The sequence below is a fragment of the Mustela putorius genome, unplaced genomic scaffold, assembly GCF_011764305.1.
Source record: "Mustela putorius furo isolate JIRA1106 unplaced genomic scaffold, ASM1176430v1.1 tig00003845_pilon_pilon_pilon, whole genome shotgun sequence".
Taxonomy (NCBI): Eukaryota; Metazoa; Chordata; class Mammalia; order Carnivora; family Mustelidae; genus Mustela; species Mustela putorius.
Genome location: NW_025421998.1, coordinates 64682981 through 64705521, shown reverse-complemented (window position 1 = coordinate 64705521; position 22541 = coordinate 64682981). Strand labels below are relative to the sequence as shown.

The 22541-nt window shown below is 37.4% G+C and overlaps 1 protein-coding gene across 1 annotated transcript in view; it reads left to right on the top strand.

The window, feature by feature from the left end:
* Positions 1-22541, top strand: part of TBX20 (T-box transcription factor 20) — a 59107-nt gene that overhangs the window by 30279 nt on the left and 6287 nt on the right. The window contains exon 7 of the mRNA XM_004741981.3: positions 21963-22075. Coding sequence (XP_004742038.1) covers positions 21963-22075 — 113 coding nt within the window. The remainder of the gene's footprint in view (positions 1-21962; positions 22076-22541) is intronic.

The window sequence follows — 22541 nt, the reverse complement described above, 5'->3', positions numbered from 1 at the left end:
TGGACCGCATCATTCTTGCTCAGAGCTCTCTAATGACTCACCTTCTCAGTGATGGTAAAGTCCCAGTTCAGACATGGCTTGAAAGGCTCTGTGGAATCTGACCCTAGTTCTGAGGTCTGTCTCTGAACTCTTGTACCTTTCTTTCTCTTGCTTACTTTTCTTAGCATACCCAGGACCAGGTTCGCCATAGGGGCTCTATACTTACTTTAATCCTCTGCAAGGAATATGCTGCCCTTAAATCTGAATAGGTCTGAAGCTTTGTCTTTTTTTTTTTTTTTTAAGATTATTTATTTATTTGACACAGAGAGAGAGAGAGATCACAAGTAGGCAGAGAGGCAGGCAAAGAGAGAGAGGAGGAAGCAGTCTCCCTGTCAAGTAGAGAGTCCGATGTGGGACTCGATCCCAGGACCCTGAGATCATGACCTGTGCGAAAGCCAGAGGCTCAATCCACTAAACCACCCAGGTGCCTTTTTTTTTTTTTTAAGATTTTATTTGAGAGAGTTAGAGAGCATAAAAGTTGAGGAGGGGGAAAGGGAAAGGGAGAAACGGAGTCCCCGCTGAACAGGGAAGCAGATGTGAGCCTCTATCCCAGGACCCTGGGGGACTATGACCTGAGCCAAAGGCAGCTGCTTAACCAACTGAGCCATCCAGGGGCCCTGAGACTTTGTCTTTTGTTTCCTACTATATCCCTAGATCCTAGAATAGTGGCTGGTACATAGTACACACTCAACATACTTGCTGAGTAAATAATGATGTATATCTACAGAGTATCTGTAGTTTTAAAGACTTTTATTTATTTATTTATTTGGAAGAGAGTGAGAGACAGACAGTATGAGAAAGGGGAGAGGGATAAGCAGGCTCCACATTGAGCAGGGAGTCCCATGTGGGCTCAATCCCAGGACACTGGGATCATGACCTAAGCCAAAGGCAGTTGCTTAACCAACGGAGCCACCCAGGAACCCCAGAGAATCTATAGATTTAAAGATACTCTGTAACTACAGAATATTTGTGGTTTTAAAAATTTTCTCTGATGGTCTTTGTGTTTTAATGGAGAAATGTAATCCATCTCCTAATATTGTAATAACTGATATGTCTGGTATTTCTACTCTACATTTAATTCAGCTATTTACTTTACATTTTTATTTTTTCTTCTTGCCTTTTGTTATATTTATCAAGTTTTTGTCAGGCAATGGACTATATGCTTTACACACTTGATTTTTGTCACTTGTCAAAATAGTCCTATATAATCCAAAATAATCCTATAATCCAATAATAAAGAACCGTTTTGTTCCTATTTGGCTGATAACATAGCAAAGTTTAGAGGGACTGGTTTATTTATTCACACAATTTGTGTGTGAGTTGAGCCTCACACCCACTTTAGTTTGTCTGAAACCAAAGTCCTTTCTCTAATGTTAATTGTATTTTTTAAATAATTATGCTTTCAAATTCTAAAAGACATAATTATAAAGTTGGTATCTCTGTTACTGTCAGAAACTATACACTTTCTTTTCTTATAAAATAGGAGATACTTAGTGTTTGATTCTTCTTTCTACTACCCCTCCTTCAACCCATCATTTCGGTTTAAATAATCTGGGATTTCAAATCTAGATTTAGTGTATCTTTTTCTTTCTCAGAATTTTTTTTGTAAGGCTCATAGTACCTCAACTACAATCATTTAAATTGAATTATAGTCATTTCATTGTTAATGGCTCATTTCTACAATCTCTCCAATGTTTAGAATTGTGTTCTGACTTTACTCTCAGTTGTTGGTAAGTGTTAAGTAATTGGCCAGGGAAGGATATATGGCTCCTTTTTCTTTATGAGTTTTTGCTTATTCGAGAGGATCTGCTGCCATTGTGGTCATAGTTTTTTCCCTCAGAACTCTTTCAGCTGTCCTTTGCCATCTGGCTTTTAAATACTGCGGAATAAAAGCCACTGTCTTCCCTTTGTTGGAAGCTTACCTTTTTTCTATCTGGAAAAAATGCTTTTAGAATATTTTCTTTGAAATTGAGAAATTGTGTATTTGTCCAATTGTAGATTGGTAAAAATTAGTATTTACTCTATAATTAAATGCTTTAAATGCAAAACTCGGTTTGGTTTTTCAGCTTGGGCAAATTGTCTTCTCATTCTTCTTTATCTCCTGGTTTTGCTTCTAAGTGGTCCGCTCTAGTCAGACCTTCTAAAACTCCTATTATTATGTATGTTAGATCTCCCGAATCTATTCCATCTTTCTATTCTCTGTTTAATAATTTTCATCTCCTTAACTTTTTACTCTGGTGTTGGGAAAATTTCCTATATGAGACTTCTAACTTGTTGATTTTGTTTTCTGTGGCATTCAGTGTTTTGGGTATTGAGTTCTTTTAGCATGTGGTGATTATTACTTTGTCATTTCTGAGTATATTTTCCCATCCATATGGTTTCCTTTTCATGCCCATTAGTGCCTGCTTTGTGCTGCAAATTTGAAAATATAAATTAGAGAATTAAAATATCTTTCCTTGTCTTGAAACAAGTCAGTTTCAAAAGAGCACTTGTTCTGCTTTTTGAAATTCATTTTCATCTCTTGAATTGCTGAATGTTTTGTTAATGTCCAATTATTTTGCCCTAGATCATATATAGAACAGGATGTCTGTTTGCTTAGTGTTTGAAGTTGAGATTAATTTTGAATAAAAGCATGTGGATCTTTGTTAAATATTTCAGGTGCAGACCCAAGAATGGGATGATAATTTAAATGTATTATAATTTGCCACTGTGGAAGTGTAATTACTCTGTTTGACGTAGGGAGTTATGGCAGGTGGGTGAACATAGCCTTGGAAAGGGAGTTTTCACCGTGCAGGGACCATCCTCCTCTCTCAGTCTGCCTCAGCAGCTAGAAATCATCTAGACCACACTTACCACCCACCCGGCAGAGCAGCCTCACAGCCCTGCTCCAGAGCTAGCCGTAGTCACAGACCCACCGTCTCCAGTATCCCATAAAGACCCTGTGCTAGCTGAGAGCACTGTGGTGGGATTCCTTACTCCTAGCCTCCAGCAGCATGAGAATCTGCTCCCAGTCAGCTGCTCAAAGACCTGCCTTTATTATCAATTTCTGCTGCTCCAAGGTGGGGTGTAGGTAAAGCTCTGGCAGAGGCCTTTTCATTTGTTCTTTCCCCAGCTAGCTTTCTCCCTTGTACAGTGATGACCGGGCACAGAGCTTGATGCTTCCCTCACCCTCTCCTGTTTGTGGCTAAAATATCTAAGTGTGTAGTTGGCATTGTACCTGATTTCCTGAGTTTCTTTTGTTTTCTCAGTCATGTTGCTAGCACAGAGAATTAAATACATAGGCTTATCTCACCTTATTCATTCAGGATTTGTACTGAAAGTCTCAATAAAATAAGTTTAAAATCCCTTGGCATTGAATAAAACTTTAAAACACATGAAATTTGGACACAAGCCCAGTAAGAATCAGGTCTTTTTGCTCAGAGCTCAAAGCCACTCTATTAATTTAGATGAGGAAGGAAACTTCAGGAAAGTTGCAAATCTAATATTCTGGGAATGGATAGAAGTTTTACCTGCATCAAACCATGGAACAACAAATGTTTTGGCCACTTTGCTGAAGAGGTTCACAGTTTATGGGTAATTTCTAGATCTTCCATAATGACTTACAGTGCTAAAAAGGAAGTAGTGCTTGGTTCTGACATCGCTCTTAGCTTCCCTGTGGAGCTTCTGAGGCAGTAAGGTATTCATAAGGAGCAGTGCAGGGTCAGTGGGCTCACCTTTAATCAGGTAAGTAGTTTAGAGCAGGGGTTGGCAAACTACTGGCCGCCTGTTTTGTAGAGTCCATATGGTAAGGATGGTCTTTGCATTTTTAAATGGTTGGGGGGAAAAAAAAAGAATGCTTTGTGACATGCAAAAATAATGTGAAATTAAATTTTATTGTGTATAAATAAAATTTTATTGGACCACAGTCACTTTTTTTCAGTTCACATATTGCATATGGCTGCTTTTCTGCTACAGAGACAGAGTGGAGTGGATCTCACAGAGACCATAAAACATGTGAGGCTTTAAACATTTACTGTCTGGCCTTTTTAGAAAAAGTTTGCTGATTCCTGGCTTCGAGCTTTAAGGGGCTGTGGAAATACTAACAGCAAGGAAAACTCCTACCCAGCAATTTTATGTCCATGGGATGATTTTTTCCTCTTTCTGGGTTAAAATGAAGAAACTCAGAATTTCATTTTGAGCCTGTTGACAGAGCTGGTGAGATGTGATCTCTGCCAGCACCTTGTCTTTCTGATATACAGTGGTAGTTAGGCATGCTCACGGAGTCATTTTAGTGCCTATAGTTCAAGCCAAAGAAAGGTGACCAAGTAGGGCAACAAAGTGACAACCCAGGCATGCATACAGCCCTGACTGTAGATTGCAATTATCTATGTTATTTTTATCCATTTTCTAATCTTGAACCTGAACTTTGATGAATAATAGGCTATAACTTTTTTTTTCTCTGAACACTAAAAACTTTCAGGGTCTTCAGAGAACAGTATGAAAGGCTTTTGGGAAAGCAGATGTGAGAAAAGACTCCTAAAACATCATCCGGTTTATTGTGAGGGAATTAGAAAATGCTTTTTCTAATATTTTTCAGTTTTGCATTTTAAAATGGCAAAGTAACATCCTTGAAATGTATAAGAATTGGGTACTCAAACTTCAAATAAGTAAGCTAAACTAAACTTCAAATAAGCTCCACCTAAGCTTTCAGTTTGAAGAGGGTGGGCACATGCCCGTGAACTTTAAAGATAAAATCCAACATGAGTTCAAACTAACACTTTTCATTTAAATTCAGGGCGATTGGGCTTTTACGCAACCTCTTTGGCCTTCTGTCTCTATCTCTTCTCTCATGCTGTGAATCCAGCTTTCTCTAATACAGGGAATGATGGACCGTTTTATCATTACTCATTTGCTCTATCTTGGAATGTGCAGATACACAGCAGTCTCAGGATATGTGAATCACATACCTGCAACAATGTGGCAACTAAAAATAGCTGAAAATCTTTTTGTGGTGGTTCTTTTCATCCTTAGTGTAGATTCTGCCAGGGTGTTTTTGGTTCATTTAGTTTCTTTTTCTTCTTTCACTACTAGAGTGTTCTAAAGTCATTTGGGAGCATTTCCCTATTCATTTTTTCTTATTAGGTTCATTTGTTATACTGTATTCTCTGGGTTTTTTTGAATTAAAAATGTAATTTTCTTACATGATTATTTAAAAAATGATTTACATGGCTTTAAGACAGATCTACAGAACATGCCTTATTCAAAGATCTCAAGATTCTCTCCCAATCCACACCCTATTTCTTTCTTTTCCTATAAGTAACCATTTAAAAAAAAAAACAAAAAACGGACTATTTATCCTTCCAGCGTATTTTTTAATAGAAGCAGATATACATTTATATATTTTTTCCTCTTTTTCTTACATGTTAACATGCTCTATACATTTTCTACCTTGTTTTTTACCACATGGCAATGTACATTAATATTATGGGTTGTACATACATACTACATAAGTATAAAACATATACATTTTATATAAGTATATATGTAATATACATATTAATATGTTTGAATTTAGTTCAGTTGTTTTGTTATATTTAAATAGATAAACAAGTCTTATGTAAATAATCTCTTGCTATATGGTCTGCCTTATTAGGGACTTTTTTTTGTACTATTGTTTTTTGGTATCTAGTGAGGTTTGTACTCTTACTCTGTTTTCCTTTACACTAATGCCTTCTAAAAACTCCTAGTCCCCTGTTTCTAACTTTCTGTAGGTCCCCTCCTATGAACGGAATTGAAATTAACTAGTAACTTTTCTCTTTCCCCCACTTTCCCTGTTTTTAAACATTTGAAGTCATTACCCTTTCATCTCAGTTAATAAATACAGATACTGACAACCTGATTCTACTTACCACCTTCCCTCCCCATCCTCCTCCCATTCCTGAGAATTGTACTTGATTTACCTTGTCAGAGTATAGGTTCATCACACAGGTACTCTTTCTTTCTTTATTTTAAAGATTTTATTTGCCTATTTGAGAGAGAAAGAGAGAGCAGGGCAAGGGGGAGAAGCAGACTCCCCACTGAGCAGGGAGCAGGGCTTGATCCCAGGACCGGAAGATCATGACCTGAGTCAAAGGCAGACACTTAACCAATTGAGCCACCCCGGCGCCCCCACATGTACTTTCTTATCACCATGATTTAATCTCAGTTCTTCAAGTAAATATAGATATAATCACCACAGATGCATCTTATGACCTTGTCTCCCCATTTTGGTTTCCTGAAGCTCCTTTTCTGCTAGATGCCTCAAGAAAAGCTCCTGGGGCCAGTACTCCTTGCCTTTTGCATGAACATGAGTTTGTGGCTTTTATTTGCAAAAGTCAGATAATCCTTGCCTCACATTTTCTTTCCTACCATATTTAACTGTGGTGTTATTGTCTCCTGATGTAAAGTGTGGCTGTCGCCCTCTGATGGCAATCTAATATTCTTTTCCATTTAAGTGATATAGTCTCTTCTCTGGAATGACCAAAAGATTTCCTTGTTTTTTCTTCTTATTGTCCTTGATCAAAAGACAGAGGAGGATCCCTAGTTCCCGGAAGAGGATTACCTGGACTTGTTGTGTCCCTGTTTCCTTCACTCATAGGTGTCGTTAAGGGATGGAAAGAAGCTGCCATCAGTTCTCTGAAATGTTACTCATTGACTCCCCTTGTACCTTGTGCTTCCTTATAGTGAGTAGTCACTGGAGTATAATCTAAGACTCTCCCTTCGCTGTATTCTAATAAGCTTCCCAGTGGAATCATTTTTGAATTGTCAAAAGCTCTGCTGAGGGCACCTGAGTGGCTCAGTGGGTTAATAAGCCTCTGCCTTCAGCTCAGGTCATGATCTCAGGGTCCTGGGGTCGAGTCCGGCATTGGGTTCTCTGCTCGGCAGGGAGCCTGCTTCCTCCTCTCTCTCTGCCTGCCTCTCTGCCTACTTGTGATCTCTGTGTCTGTCAAATTAAAAAAAAAAAAAAAAAAAGCTCTGCTGAAACCTTGAGAGGCAGAGAGGTGGGAATTCATGGGTGAAGTGAAAAGGGAGGATTATGTGGATTTCCCTTTTCTACAAAAGGGTCCCCTGGGTCCCCTCCAGACACTCGCACTTGCACCATTTTGATGGACTGCTTGGTAGAGTGGAATGGATAGCATGCTCAAGATTCTCTTCAGCTGTCTGATAGTACAGTTATTTCTTTAAAACTCTCCTCTTTTTTAAAATTATTTTGTTCAATTAGCCAACATCTAGTACATCATTAGATTTTGAGGTAGTGTTCAATGATTCATTAGTTGCATATAACACCCAGTGCTCATCACGACACATGCCCCCCTTACTGCCCATCACCCAGTTACCTCATCCCCCTACCCCCTCCCTTCTGTAACCCTCAGTTTGTTTCCTGGAGTCCATAGTCTCTCATGGTTTGTCTACCTCTCTGATTTTCTCCCATTCAGTTTTCCCCTCCCTTCCCCTGTGATCCTCTGTGCTATTCTTGTGTTCCACATATGAGTAAACAATATGATAATTGCCTTTCTCTGATTGACTGATTTTACTTAGCATAATCCCCCCCAGCTCCATCCATGTCAATGCAAATGGTAGATATTCATCCCTCCTGATGGCTGAGTAATATTCCGTAGTATATATGAACCACATCTGCTTTATCCATTCATCTGTTGAAGGACCTCTCATTGGATGTAACAGTTACCTTTTTCTTGAGGTTTGGTCGAGTGAGACTTTTTTGTGCTCTTAGCTCATCTTTCCTTTCCGTCTGCACTTACCTCTTCTCAGGATATCTGCTGATATTGGGCTTTCTTCTAAGCATTTTGGCTAGCTTTTGAAAAAAGAGAATTCTGATATTCAGGAATCCCAAAGTCATGCATTTTGTGAGGCGGTTAGTCCAGCCTCATAGTTGTTGCCCAGATAAATTCTCATAAATTCTCATATCACTTTAACGTCCTGTCTTTGGAGAAAAACAAGCAGAATAGATTTAGGCAAATGAGAGAAGTAACATATATTAGGGGGAGGGGACCATATTAGCTGAAAAAATATGTAGACTGAGCTTCAACTGAATGAATAGAGAAATAGTTATGCTCATAAAACTTGCTAATTCCTTTAATCTTTCATAAATACAATGATACATGAGCATTATGGAGATTCTTACAAAGTAGATTAGGCAGTGTCTGTAATGATGTAAAACTGAAATATAATTTCAATGAAGTCTGCTAAAACCCTGCCCTTTGGATCTGCCCCTGCTCCCAGTGATCTACAGTTTTCCCCTGGGACCCACTTGCTGTAACAGGAACCACAGAGCAGGCCAGAGCTTTCTGCAGTAGGGGAGGACAGAAGACTTCTGTGTCACCTCTGCTTGGAGGGACATCCTCCAGGAATGTGATGTTGCTCGGAATGAAGAGACAAATCAAAGAGTTAAAAACTGATTTTTTTTTTAAAGATTTTATTTATTTATTCAACAGAGAGAGATCACAAGTAGGCAGAGAGGCAGGCAGAGAGAGAGGAGGAAGCAGGCTCCCTGCTGAGCAGAGAGCCCGATGTGGGACTCGATCCCAGGACCCTGAGATCATGACCTGAGCTGAAGGCAGCGGCTTAACCCACTGAGCCACCCAGGCGCCCCTAAAAACTGAATTTTATCTCTGAGATGATTGAGCAGTATTTGATACTCCAATCTTGTATAAATGAAAATGACTCTATTTTTAATTATTGGCATATAGTTTTCTCTCTTTCTTAAGTACAGATTACAACATAAGAAAAATATTTTAAATTATATTGTTCATACTTAAGTGTGCCTTAATAGTTTGTGGTTAAACTTCCAAAAAAACACTGAAGCTAAGCTTTCTAGGAAATATGTATTTTGAGGCTAGAAAGACTTGGGGAGCCATCCAACAATTTATATATCATTATACCAGTGAAGCATCGAGGGCCCAGAGACTGCAAGGGATTTGCTCAGGGTACACTTAGTAGATGAGGGGTTTAGAGTCCAGGGTTCTTTACAACTAACACTGGACTTCTTCAAAATAGCTATTTTTGATTTTTTTTTCCTTTTTATATATTTAAGGATTCATAAATCATTAGCACCATATGAATCTTAGAGATCATCTAATCCAGCCCACCAGCTGCCTACCATACCCTCTTTTTATAGAAGAAATCAAAACCCAGATCCAAATAAGGAATCCAGTCACACAGCTTCTTAGGAAAGAAACATTTTTAAAAATCATTTCCAAAAGAGATATAGTCAAAGAGTCTATATACATAAAAGAAAAGCAGTTTTGTTTAGTAACTGGATTAAAGTCTGCTACTAAATAAAATCTATTAGTTGAATAAAGTAAAATAATCTGTTGACAACAATCTCAAGGAAGGGATGGCTTTCAACAGAATTATTTTTTTTTCAATTTACAGTCACTGCAATATTCCTTTAACTAGCAGTGTTTCTGCACTGAAAATGTTAATTCATCTATCCAGAGCTTTTAAGAGGAAGCATTTATTTTACAAAGTAGTGTTAAACAAACCAGTAAGTCAGGTAATTAGAGTAGCAGAGTTATTCACAATTGGCTTATACTTGTAAGTTGTCCTCTTTTTTTTTTTTCTTGCTTGTGTCTTTCTATCTGTGTATGAAGGACATTTGTTCCCTACCTCACAATTTACTAAAGTTTAGTTAGAGGCTGAGTGATCTGTACTTTGCTTTCTTTGAGCTTTCTTCTAATTGCCACAGCTGTAAGCCTTAGAAACTAAACATAATAGCTTCTCCCCTCTACCCCCAATTGGTCCAGTTTACTTATTTAAGTTGCTAGTGATAATAGAAAACCAGAAATATATATTACTACTGGAAAGAAAAACCAGTAGGATTAAGTGAAGTAAATAATAAAGTGAGGTCTAAAAGCATTTTAAAAAATTAGTTACTTTGCTTTTCTAAGATGAATTGTATTATATATTTCAGTTCTCAAAATTAATGATTTATAATGCATCTCAAATTGTATTATCTAAAGTTTTCATTTATTAAGTACTTTGTGGAAGCTACACATATTGATATATTGTCTTCCAGTAATTTATAACATTATCTGCATATATCTTTGGGGAAATATTGTGACAAGGAGTTATTTACAGAGGCCCAGGAAGACGATGTAAACTTGAACAAATTGATGAGCAAGAACAACTTTAAATATTTTGTTTCTTATCAATTAGGATTGATTTTAATGGATTTGACATTTTCTCCCTAAACAGTTTTTTCCTAGGCCTGTCTTTAGGAGAGAAAAGTTAGAATGCAAATTGAAATTCTATTTAATTTTCTCCCTGACCTGTATAGTATAGGATGGTTTAAATGAAACGTGGCAAGTTATAGTATCTCTAAGTCCTAATGTTAACTAAAATGGTCATGATTCTGTAACCAGCTTTAGGAACACCTGATCTTGCTACTCAATGATAACAGCAAGAATTTGATTTTATCTATAAACATTTATTAAAGCTTATTATATCCCAGGTATTATATCCCAGCTCTCTATGTGTGTTAATTCATTGATTCTTTTTTTTTTAAAGATTTTATTTATTTATTTGACAGGCAGAGATTACAAGTAGGCAGAGAGGTAGGCAGAGAGAGAGGAGGAAGCAGGCTCCCCACTGAGCAGAGAGCCCGACGTGGGGCTCGATCCCAGGACCCTAGGATCATGACCCGAGCCGAAGGCATGGGCTTTAACCCACTAAGCCACCCAGGCGCCCCTAATTCATTGATTCTTAATAATAACCTTAATAGCTAGAGCATATTAATATTCTCATTTTACAGATGAAGAAACTGAGGCATTGAGAAGTAAAGCAATTTGCCCACAGGCACACAGCCCACAAGTGGCAGAGCTAGGATTCAAGCTAAGGAAGTGTCAGTGAACATACTCGTAACTTTGACACTAGGGGCAGTGGTTCTCCAAGAGTGGTCTGTCAGCAGCATCAGCATCCCCTGGAAACACACAGAAAATCACGTTCTCAGGCTATACCTCAGAACCTATGGAATCAGAAACTCAAGGGTGGGGCTCAACAGTCTGTGTTTTGACAAGTCCGTGTTAATTCTGATGCACACTGTCTTAGTTTGGGCTGATCTAACAAGAATGCCACAGGCTGAGTGGCTTAAACACTAGATCTTTATTTCTCATGGTTCTGGAAGCTGGCCAGTTCAGTGTTTGATAAGGGTCTGCTTCCTGGTTCATAGCCATCTTCTCAGTGTGTCTTCACATGGCTGAAAAGCAGAAAAGAGAAAACCAAAGGAAGATTTCCTGTCTCCTTTTACAAGGGCACTAATCCCATTTATTAGGGCTCCACCCTCAAGACCTAATTGTCTACCAAAGGCCCTGCCTCCTTCCATCACACTGCCAATTAAGATGTCAGCATGGGAATTCTGTGGGAGACACAGACATTTAGTCCACAGCACACACTGAAGTTTGAGAATTACTGCCTAGATTAAGTATTGTTCTCTCCTTGTTTGAAGGCCAACGGCACAGTAGTAGAGACAATCATGCCAACACATGACTGTGATCAATCTAGTAAGTACGGTAGAAGAAGAATATATTAGGTATCATGATGGTGCAAAGGAAGAAGTGAGGAGAAAAGAAAGGTTTTGCTTTTTGAATGCTGAGAAATTTGCACTCCCGTTTCAGAGACAAGGATGGGCGATCAGTTCCAATACTGATAGAGAGTGTTGGTTTTGCTTATCTAGAGTTTGAACAAACAGGGACTTCAAACAGGTCTGAACCTTTTGGCAGGATCAACATAATCATTGTAGCTACCCTTTATCTTGCCCACCTTCTGACTATGATAGCATCTCTCACACTATATTATTCTTGGAATTGATGGTTACATGGTAGTCAAAAGAGATCTTTTAAAGATATGTAAGGTAATAATGTACTTTTTCTGCCTAGAAAAATAATATAGTGTTAGATATTTAGAATGGCCGATAATGGTACTTTAGTAATGGTACCCTATTTTATTTATCTGTTAAATCCAAAGGAAGCCTATGAAAGCTACAGTCTCTTGCTTTGGGATTTTAGAGATTTGAGCATTACAAGACACTGTCATAGCTTGTGATACTTAAGTCACTTAACCCATTAGGTGAGTCATCCCTTATTTTTCAGGGTACAGTATTTTAGAAGTCTTTGCAATAGGGTTTCTAGGCTAACAAATTCTTTGCACTTTTCATCCTGCTAGAAACAAGGATTAGACACAAAGTAAACAAAGCGGGCTGCCTACTCTTTGCGACATCTTCAAAGAGATGGGCCCTGATATTGCACCACTGTTTTTAATCACTTAAAAGGCAATAATTCAATTATGCCATCCTTTATATAAGAACTGCCATTGCTTTCAGTTCGCTTCCAGGCCTGACACAAGTAAATCACTTCGATAAAATCCTTTTTTCCGTCCCTCTTAGAGATGAGAATAAGTAATGATACCAGTGATCTACCAAGGACAAAATGAATATAGAGTACTTCTTATAGAAAAGCAAGATACTTCAGAAGGCAGTGATTCATTATGATATTTGGGAAGTGATTTATCTGGGTGTGTATGTGAAAGATGTTTAAGTGATTTTATATAATGGCACTTTTAGAGAAGCAAATGCTACATTTTGGTTTTGAATTTAAATGCTTGGATTGAGCAGTTTATGTGAATAGGACAGGAAGAGGAATACACCTCAGAAATAGATCACCCGAAATGGGCTCACTGATGGCCATTCCTTTGTAACTATACAGCGAGAAAGTGTTTCCTAGGGTATTTGAAGCAAGTTCCTCTCTCATGTGAAGACGACCATATAAGTTCATTTTAAATAATTAAATATTAAATATTAAATTTAAATATTAACAGTATGACACATGCTGGTGTGACTAAAAGGACATCAGCTTGGTATGTTACAGTTTCATTTTAGTAAGGGTTGCCAAGCTTACTTGCCTTTTTTCTTACCGGAGTTACCCACAAAGACAGTCACTCTCTAATATGGTAATGAATTAAGTCCTTGAGGAAGTGACATCTGCTGTTAAGGCTGTGCGGGGTCTGACATTAACCAGAGTGTGGGCATATAAAGGTTAAAATATAGGGCAGTTGGCGAATTGATTAATTAGCATCCATGTCATGCCAGATTATCCTTTCCATTAATTTTTGCATTTAATGTATTTACTATGCCTCTTAAAATGATGAACTATTTTCATCTCAATATGTCTAAGTCAAAGGATTCAACAAGTCTGTTCAAGAGATTTTTAAAAATAGGTTTCCTTTTATTTATTTATTTTTAATTTTTATTTATTTATTTATTTGACAGACAGAGATCACAAATAGGCAGAGAGGCAGGCAGAGAGAGAGGGGGAAACAGGCTCCCTGCTGAGCAGAGAGCTAGCTGGATGTGGGGCTCAATCCCAAGACCCTGAGATCATGACCTGAGCCGAAGGCAGAGGCTTTAACCCACTGAGCCACCCAGGTGCCCCTAGGTTTCACTTTTTTCTTTTTTAATATTTTTATTTACTTATTTGACAGAGAGAGAGATCACAAGCAGGCAGAGGCAGGCAGAGCAGGCGGGCAGGGCGGGGGGGGGGAAGCAGGCTCCCTGCCGAGCAGAGAGCCCGATGCAAGACTCGATCCCAGGACCCTGGGATCATGACCTGAGCTGAAGGCAGCAGCTTAACCCACTGAGCCACCCAGGCGCCCCCCTAGGTTTCACTTTTAAATAGGTGATACAGATTTGCTTAAGTTTAACATTTTATCTCCATGATAGATAGAATTTTATAGTAGAACTGCAGATAATACTGTAGTCATGTTCTCTGCTGACTTGAGTATTCTGTCACCAAGAAAAAAACCTCCTGTTTAGATCTCATTATTCTGAATTAGGATTATTCAGATGGGTAGAATAAATTGGAGACAAATATAATCTAAGAGAATAAAATATTTTTACCTGCTTTAGATACTTTTATGGGTTACTAAGTACTCCTATATGCCAGACTCTGTTTTGGCCAGTTCAAATGCCTTATCATAGTTAATCCTCACAGTTCCAGTTCTTATCACTAGTCCCTGTTTTATTTTTATGCTTCCATAGTACTATTATCATCACCTAATGTGCTTCATATTTTTCTTAATGTCTCCCTCTCTCTTTTCCCTCTAGACTACTGTTCTGTTAGGGATTTTTATGTTTTGTTTATTGCTATATCCAATTCTTAAAATAGTCCCTTGTTCATTATAAGTATTTAGTAATATTTTTGGATGAATTAATGGCCATGTGAGGCTGGTATTATGTTCTTCAATTTAGAGACGAAGAGAGATTAAGGAAGTAACAGAACTAGCATGTGAAAATGATTCTGGGTGGTCCACATACTCATCTAAACATTCACCCATTTGATAAATGACTTTAAAGCCCATGATATTTCCAATATACCACTTTACCTTCAATGCTATACTATATAAAATATATACTTCAATACTATATAAAAATCAGCATATAATGATAAGTTTTATCAATTCCTTATAAGAAATTTACCAAGTATTGGTGTTTAGTTCAGCAGTTTGGGTTTTTTTTGTTTTTGTTGTTAATTGGTAGGGTATTACTTTCATGACATTTTTATGATTTCAAATTAATTTTGAATAAACAATACATATGTTCAAAGTTCAGAGGGTATAGGGGAGTATCTGGTGAAAAACATCCATCACATACCTTTCCTCTGTTCTTAAATTTGCATTCCCATTGGAGTCACTTGGGGAACTTTAACAATTACTGAAGCCTGTGTCTCACCCCCAGAGATTGTGGTTTACTTATTCTGTTGGTGTGGCCTGGGTTTTCAAATTTTTAGAAGATCTCCAGGAGGGAGGTTGCTTCAGGTAAAGGTAAAGTAGCAAGGACCAAGTATACTCTATTGCCTTAAATATGAAGAATATACAAAACAAATTTTTTTAATTATATTGGACATTAGGCAAAAAAAGACAGTAATCCCCAAGGGTTGGGAATCAAATGAGGTGAGCCTTATGATGGCACTAGCATATGGTTTGAGAGTATATCTAGGCTGTTGCACAAGAGCAGAGAATACAGGCAGAGCTTGGCAAATTTCCTGAGTTTAACAGTTAGTGCTAAGAGTTTGCTGAGACCAAAACAGAATCCACAGGACAGACTTTAGGATAAGAGAACTCCAGAGATCTTTAGGGGGTCCCTCTTGACTGTTCAGCAGAGATCTGATTAGCACATGCATCCAAGGAAACTACCACAGGCTGGGGGAGGGGGAGGACACCCCTGAAAAGATTAGAAGAAACAGGGTCTAGTATTTATACAGGAGTGGGAATAGTGACTGTTCTGACATCTAACAGATGGACTGGAAAACCTTCTGATTTGCAGGGCTTTTGATAGAATTCTCAGAAGGTTTTTGCTTCAATGGTGAGGAAAAACTAAAACAGTGTTCCAATCTTCCCTCAGATATCTTGAAAGTAGGACCCAAAATGATCAGATTATTTCCAAGAAACTTAATTATATCCCAGAACAAAGCTCAAGAATATTTATAGGAATACAAAAACATCCAGCACCCAAGAAGATAAAATTCACAGTTTTGCATCTAATAAAAAATTAACAGAAGTATAAAGAGGTAGAAAATATGACCAATATTGTGATAAACTTATCAACTAAAAATGAAATTGGCACAAATATTACAATTACAGGACAAGGACATTAAAACAATTATATCCATGTTGAAAAAATTAGAGAGACGCAAGATGTCCAAAATACTCAAATCAAAATTCTACTGAAGATACACAATAGAAACTATCCAAAGTGAAACACAGAGAACAAAGAAAAATTTTTAAAGGTGAGCATATTGGTAAATTATGAGAAACCTTTAAGCAGTCTAATACATGTGTAATTAGAGATCCTTAAAGATAGATGGAAAGTTGGGGGTTGGTGGGAGAAGAATTATATTTAAGTAGTAATATCCAAATTTTTTTTCTAATTTAATGACAACTTGAAACACATAGTTCAAAGAGGCTCAAGAAGCTTGAAGAAATAACACCAGGGCCCATCATACTAACATTGCTCAAATATATGATGAAGCGAAAGTACTGAAAGCAACCAGGGAAGTAAGATATCATATAAAAGGAACAAAAATAAGGATGGCAGCAGATTTCTTTACAAAAACAAAGTAAATAGGAAAAAAAAAAGTAGGCGAGGAGATGAGCTCCATTTTTGAAGTACAGAAAGAAAACGTGTTTGTCAACCTAGAGTCCTATACTCAGCAAAAATATCTTCAAAAAAATGAAAGTAAAATGAAGACATTTTTTCAGATATATGAAAGCTAAAAGAATTCACCATCAGCAAAATATACTACAAATATGTTAAAGGGAGTCCTTCAGGTAGAAAGAAGGTTAGATGTCAATCTGGATCTACACAAAGGAATGAAGAGCAGTGGGAATGGTAACTACAAGGATAAGTAGATCAGATTTCATATTATTTACATCTTTCAAAAAATAATTATTTAATCAAAACAGCAACAATGTAATGCCGGATTCATGTAAAAGTAAAATATTTGACAATAGCAGAAAGGATGGAAGGGAGAAATGGAAACATATTATTATAAGTCTTGAGTATACTTAAAGTGGTATCGTATCATTTGCCTAGTAAATTGTAGTAAGTTAAAAATACTATCATACTAAATCAACTACTAAAATAACAAAAGTTAATGGCTAATAAATGAATAAAGGAGATGAAATGAAAGAATAAAGCAACCTAAAAGAAGACAAGAAAAGAAAAGGGTAAATAGAAGATGAGAAGGTAAGAAGCAAATAGAATGATGACAGATTTCAACCTAGCCATATTAATAATCACATTAAATATATATGCACTAAATACCCCAATTAAAGGGGAGAGATTATCTGTTTGGATTAAAAAGCACAATACCAATATATGCTGCCTTTTAAGAAATGCACTTTTTATATAAAGGCAACAAGTTCAAAGAAAGCAATAGAAAAAATATTCCATGTTTACACCAGTCAAAAGAAAGACTGGAATAACTCTATTGATATCATAGATTTCAGAGCAAAGCACTTACCATGGATATGGTAGATCAGTATGCTTTCATACTGAAGCAGGCATACTGCATTACATTGCACATTGCTTTGTTGTGATTTGTAGAGGCTGCATTTTTTTACAAATTGAAGATTCAAGACTTCTGTGGAGGAAATAACTGCAGATGGAGCAGAAATTGCAAGAGAACTTATGTTAGAATTGGAGCTGAAGATGTGATTGAATTGCCATGAGCTCCTGATAAAACTTTAATGGGTGAGGAGGTGCCTCTCAGGGATGATCAAAGAAAGTGGTTTCTTGAGATGGAATCTACTCCTGGTGGAGAGGCTGTGAAGATTGGTGAAATGACAACAAAGGATTTAGAATATTACATAAACTTGGTTGATAAAGCAGCAGTAATGGTTTGAGAGTACTGATTACAATTTTTTTTTTAAGATTTTATTTGTTTATTTGAGAGACAGAGATTACAAGTAGACAGAGAGGCAGGCAGAGAGAGAGAGAGGGAAGCAGGCTCCCTGCTGAGCAGAGAGCCCGATGCGGGACTCGATCCCAGGACCCTGGGATCATGACCTGAGCCGAAGGCAGCGGCTTAACCCACTGAGCCACCCTGGCGCCCCTGATTACAATTTTGAAATAAGTTCTTCTGTGAGCAAAATGCTATCAAATAGTATCACGTGCCCCAGAGGAATCATTTGTGAAAGGAAGAGTCAATCTATATGGCAGACTTCATTGTCTTAGTTGAAGAAATTGTCACAGTCATCCCAGCCTTCAGCACTGCTACCCTGATCAGCAATGAGGCAAGAACCTCTACCAGCAAAAAGATTACTACTTCCTGAAGGCTCAGATGGGGTTAGCATTTTTTAACAAAGAACTATTTTTAAATTAAGGTATACATTGTTTTCATTAGACATAATGCTATAGTACACTTAATAGACTCCAGTGTAGTGTAAACATAACTTTTATATGTACCAGGAAACCAAAAAATTCATTTGACTTGCTCTATTGCTATATTTATGTTATTGCTGTGGCCTGGAACTGAATCCACAGTCTCTCTGAGGTATGCCTGTAAAGGGTTCAATTCATCAGGAGACCATACAGTCCTACATATTTATGCACCTAAGAGACCTTCAGAGTACAGTACATGAAGAAAAACTGACATAACTGTAAGGAGAAATAGAAAAATAAACAATTATAGTTGGAGACCTCACTATTCCTCTCTCAAAAATGTATAGAACAAGTAGAACATGAGTAAAAATATAGAAGATTTAAGCAACTCTGTTAACCAACTTCACCCAACTGACACTTATAAAATTCTCTGTCCTACATCAGCAGAATATACTTTCTTTTCAAGTGTACACAGAACATTTACTAAGATAGACAATACCCTGTGCCAAAAAACAGGTCCCAGTAAATTTAAAGGCATTCGAGTCATACAAAGTATGTTCTCTGACCACAATGGAGTTATATTAGAAAGCAGTAGTAACAGGAAGATAACTGGAAAATTCCCAAACATTTGGAAACTAAATAACATATGTCTAAATAACCCAAGGGTCATGGGAGATATCAACAAGGAAATTAGAAAATATCTTGAATTGAATGAAAATGAAAATATAGCCCATAAAAACTTGGAGGATGCTGCTAAAACAAAGAGGAAATTTATAGGCTACTTTCCCACTTTATTTTTTTAAAGATTGATTTATTTGAGAGAGAACTAGAGCAAGCAAGGGGAGGGGCAGAGGGAGAGAGAATCTTAAGCAGACTCTGCACTGAGTGTGGAGCCCAATGCAAACTTGATCTCACAACACCAAGATCATAACCTTATCTGAAACCAAGAGTCAGATGCTTATCTGACTGAGTCACCCCTACATTTCTGCTGCAGAAGTGAACAGAAATCTCAAATCCATGACTGCAGCTTCATGTCAAGAAACTAGGGAAGAAGAACAAACAAATAAGAACCCCAAATAAGTGGAAGAAAGAAAATAATAAACATCAGTATGGCAATAAGTGGAATAGAAAATAGGAAAACAATAGAGAAAATCAGTGGGAACAAAACCAAAGTAGATATATTAAGATTGGCAGTCCTCTACCCAAACTGATTAGGAAACAAGGGGAGAAGATACAAGCTATCACAGCCAGGAAATAGAGGAATAACTTCACTACAGATTCTGCAGATACTGAAAGAAAGGATAATAAAGCAATATTATGAATACTTAGCTTATAATTTCAACAATTTAGATGAAATGGACAAATTCCTTGAAGACACAAACTACTAAAATTCCTTCAAAAAGAAACAGACTGATAGTTTTTTTTTTTTTAAACATATAATGTATTATTAGCCCCAGGGGTACAGGTCTGGGAATCACGAGGTTTACACACTTCACAGCACCCACCATAGCACATTACCCTCCCCAAGGTCCATAACCCCACCACCCTCTCCATACCCCCTCTCCCCCAAGCAACCCTCAGTTTGTTTTGTGAGATTAAGAGTCTCTCATGGTTTCAGACTGATAGTTTTGAAATTTGTAATTAAAAACCTTTTTGGTAACTAAAAACCTTTTTGGAAAGTAAGATATGAAAGCATATGTCCACTTAAAAAAAGTTTACATGAGTATGGGTAACAGCTTCCTGTGTAAGAGAAATTAGAAACAAGGCAAATGTTGCTCAACAGGTGAATAGGTAAACTATAGTCCATACTATAGTTTGGACCACAGCGCTACTAATAGTTGAATAAGATTCAGCTATTGATAATACGCTCCAACATGATGGATCTCAAAATAGTAATGCTGAGTGGAAAGAAGCCAGATCAATAAAGAAAACATGAAAAAAAAGAAAACATAAGATAAGATTTCATTTTCATACAGTTTTAGAAAATGCAAACTAGTCTGTAGGAACAGACATCTTATTAGTGGTTTCCTCAGTCAGACTTGTTGGGGTGGGGACCAGGAAGCATTAGGAAGCTTTTGTCAGTGTTAGGTGTGTTTGTTATCTTACTTATGGTGGTGGTGTCACTGGTCACAGACGCCCAAAACTGGTCAAATTGGACACTTTAAATATATACCATTTATTGTATATTAATTACACCTCAATTTAGTTTTTCTTTGTTAAGAGCCCCAAGGGACTCAAGTGGAACTGGGACAAATTTGAGAGTCAAGACAAGGTTGGGAAGCATTGCTCCAGTCCCTCAAATCCCTGGTTCTGCCATACAGAGATGACCTATTCTAGGCAGTTTCCTGTTCTGAAACTGGAACATTCCAGAAATATTATGCACATACAAACATATATATTCCTTGTTTTAAATTCACAAATGGTAACATACTTTATACCTATATATCTTCTGTGTTTTTTTTCACTTACTATATATTAGAGTTCTTTCCATATCAATAAATATGGAATGATTTTACTTTTTAAGCTAGCTGTATGCTAATTTATTGGATATGGATCCCAATCATTTTGACTGCATGTTGGTATTGTATGCTGATTTTAAAACTCCCTGGAAATGGAGATGTAACTTGAATAGTGCTACAATTAACTTTTCTTTTAAGCTTGCCCTTATGTTCTCACTTGCAAGCTATATAATATGACAAAATGCTTTCATTTCTGAGTATACAAGTTTTCTAGAAGGCCAGATTCACTGTTAGTATTTTTTCACCAGTAAAGTTTATATATCTATGTGAAATGTTGACAGATGTTACATTTTGAAAAGTTATTGTGACATTTTACTTGCTTTCCTTGTCCCCTCAGTGTGAAATTCAACACACAATTTTTCAATTGCTTAATTCTTTTTTCTGTCCTTTGGTATGTTGATCTTTAGGCCACAGCTATTTTAGAGATGTATACTATGTAAGCCTGTAACCTGCTATCAACCTGCTATCATTTTTGGCAAATAGTTCTTTGGCTAAACTCTTGCTGCCCCCCCGCCCAAAAAAAAAACAACAGCTGGTCAAATGAGCCAATATCAATATAATGCTCATTTTTGAAGTTAACTGCATTCTTTGTTAGACCATGTTTCAATAGGAAGACCACTTTCAAAGCCAATAGACCAATTTATTTGGGGGGTTTCAATTTCCTAATGGCCATTTTATGTGTCCTTTAGAGATTTTCTGTTATTTTCAGTCTTTTTTCTTAAGGATTTTATTTCTTTCTTTCTTTATTTATTTGACATATCACAAGTAGGCAGAGAGGCAGGCAGAAAGAGAGGAGGAAGCAGGTTTCGTGCTGAGCAGAGAGCCTGATGTGGGGCTCGATCCCAGGACCCTGAGATCATGACCTGAGCCGAAGGCAGAGGCTTTAACCCACTGAGCCACCCAGGCACCCCTGTTATTTTCAGTCTTAAAGCAACAGGAATCTCAAAGTGTACATTATCCCAACTACCCATATTGTCACATACTTTGTGTGCTTACTGGGTTTATTAGTGAACGTTGTCTTTTTATGACTAATGACATTCTGAACTTCTGGCCAGCATTTCATCAGATGCTGAGTAAGTGCAGTTCGGATCAGTCAAGTCTTTGCTTTATATTCATTAGCCAATGAAGTTAGAAGAGTTATTGCAGCTCCTCAGGATTTTCACTCCCTCATTTTTCAAATCATTAAACTCTACATTCGCATGTTCCTAAATTCTACACTCCAACTCTTTGTTCACCTCTTTGTCTTCCATGTTGTAGGATTTCCAGGGATTGTCCCTACCTTCTCCAGTTACGTTTGCTTATATTTGCATGTCTGAGGTCATGTTTCTGAGGAGTCTGTAGTTAAATGTACATGTTTTGAATGTCCCTTTTCCCTGAAGTGGGCATCTTTTGGCTGAGAAGATGGTTTTGCTGACTAGTAAATTATCTTTCAGACCCATCTCCATCTCCAAGGACTTTGTAGTTTATTCAGGATGTGTCTTTCTCTAACTTAGGGAAAGCGTGGAGAGCCTGATTCAGAAGCATTCCTATGCCCGCTCACCCATCCGTACCTATGGAGGAGAAGAGGATGTGCTGGGGGATGAGGTTCAGACAACCCAGAATCGAGGTAAGACAGCTACCAGGCAGTGTAACTGCTGGGAGTAAGAGCACCCAGAATGAGAAAGAGAAGTAGATGATGAAACTTGTAGTTCTCAGGGAGCATTCTGCCCCAAAAGTATTTCAGGAGTCTCTTGGGGAAGGACAGCTCCTGAAGCTGATTTTCATACAAACCATTATTTTGCTTCAGAGTCTTAAGTAATTTTCTACCTGATGGTTTCCTGTGATTTTCTAGTGAAAGGACATCAAGCCTCTGAGTCCGGGCTCAGGAGTTATTTGTCTGTGATCTACCACCAAAGAGCTGTTAGACTCTGGAAGCAGTCCTTTGTCTTTCTGAACCCCAATTTTATAATCTGGAATCAGGGACTTTATCTGTTTCTCTTACAAGATATTCCAGAACTATCTTATTAGGATCGATGACTAAAATGAAAAACACTTTTAGTTATTTTATTTTGCTTTACTTTGTAAAAGTTCTT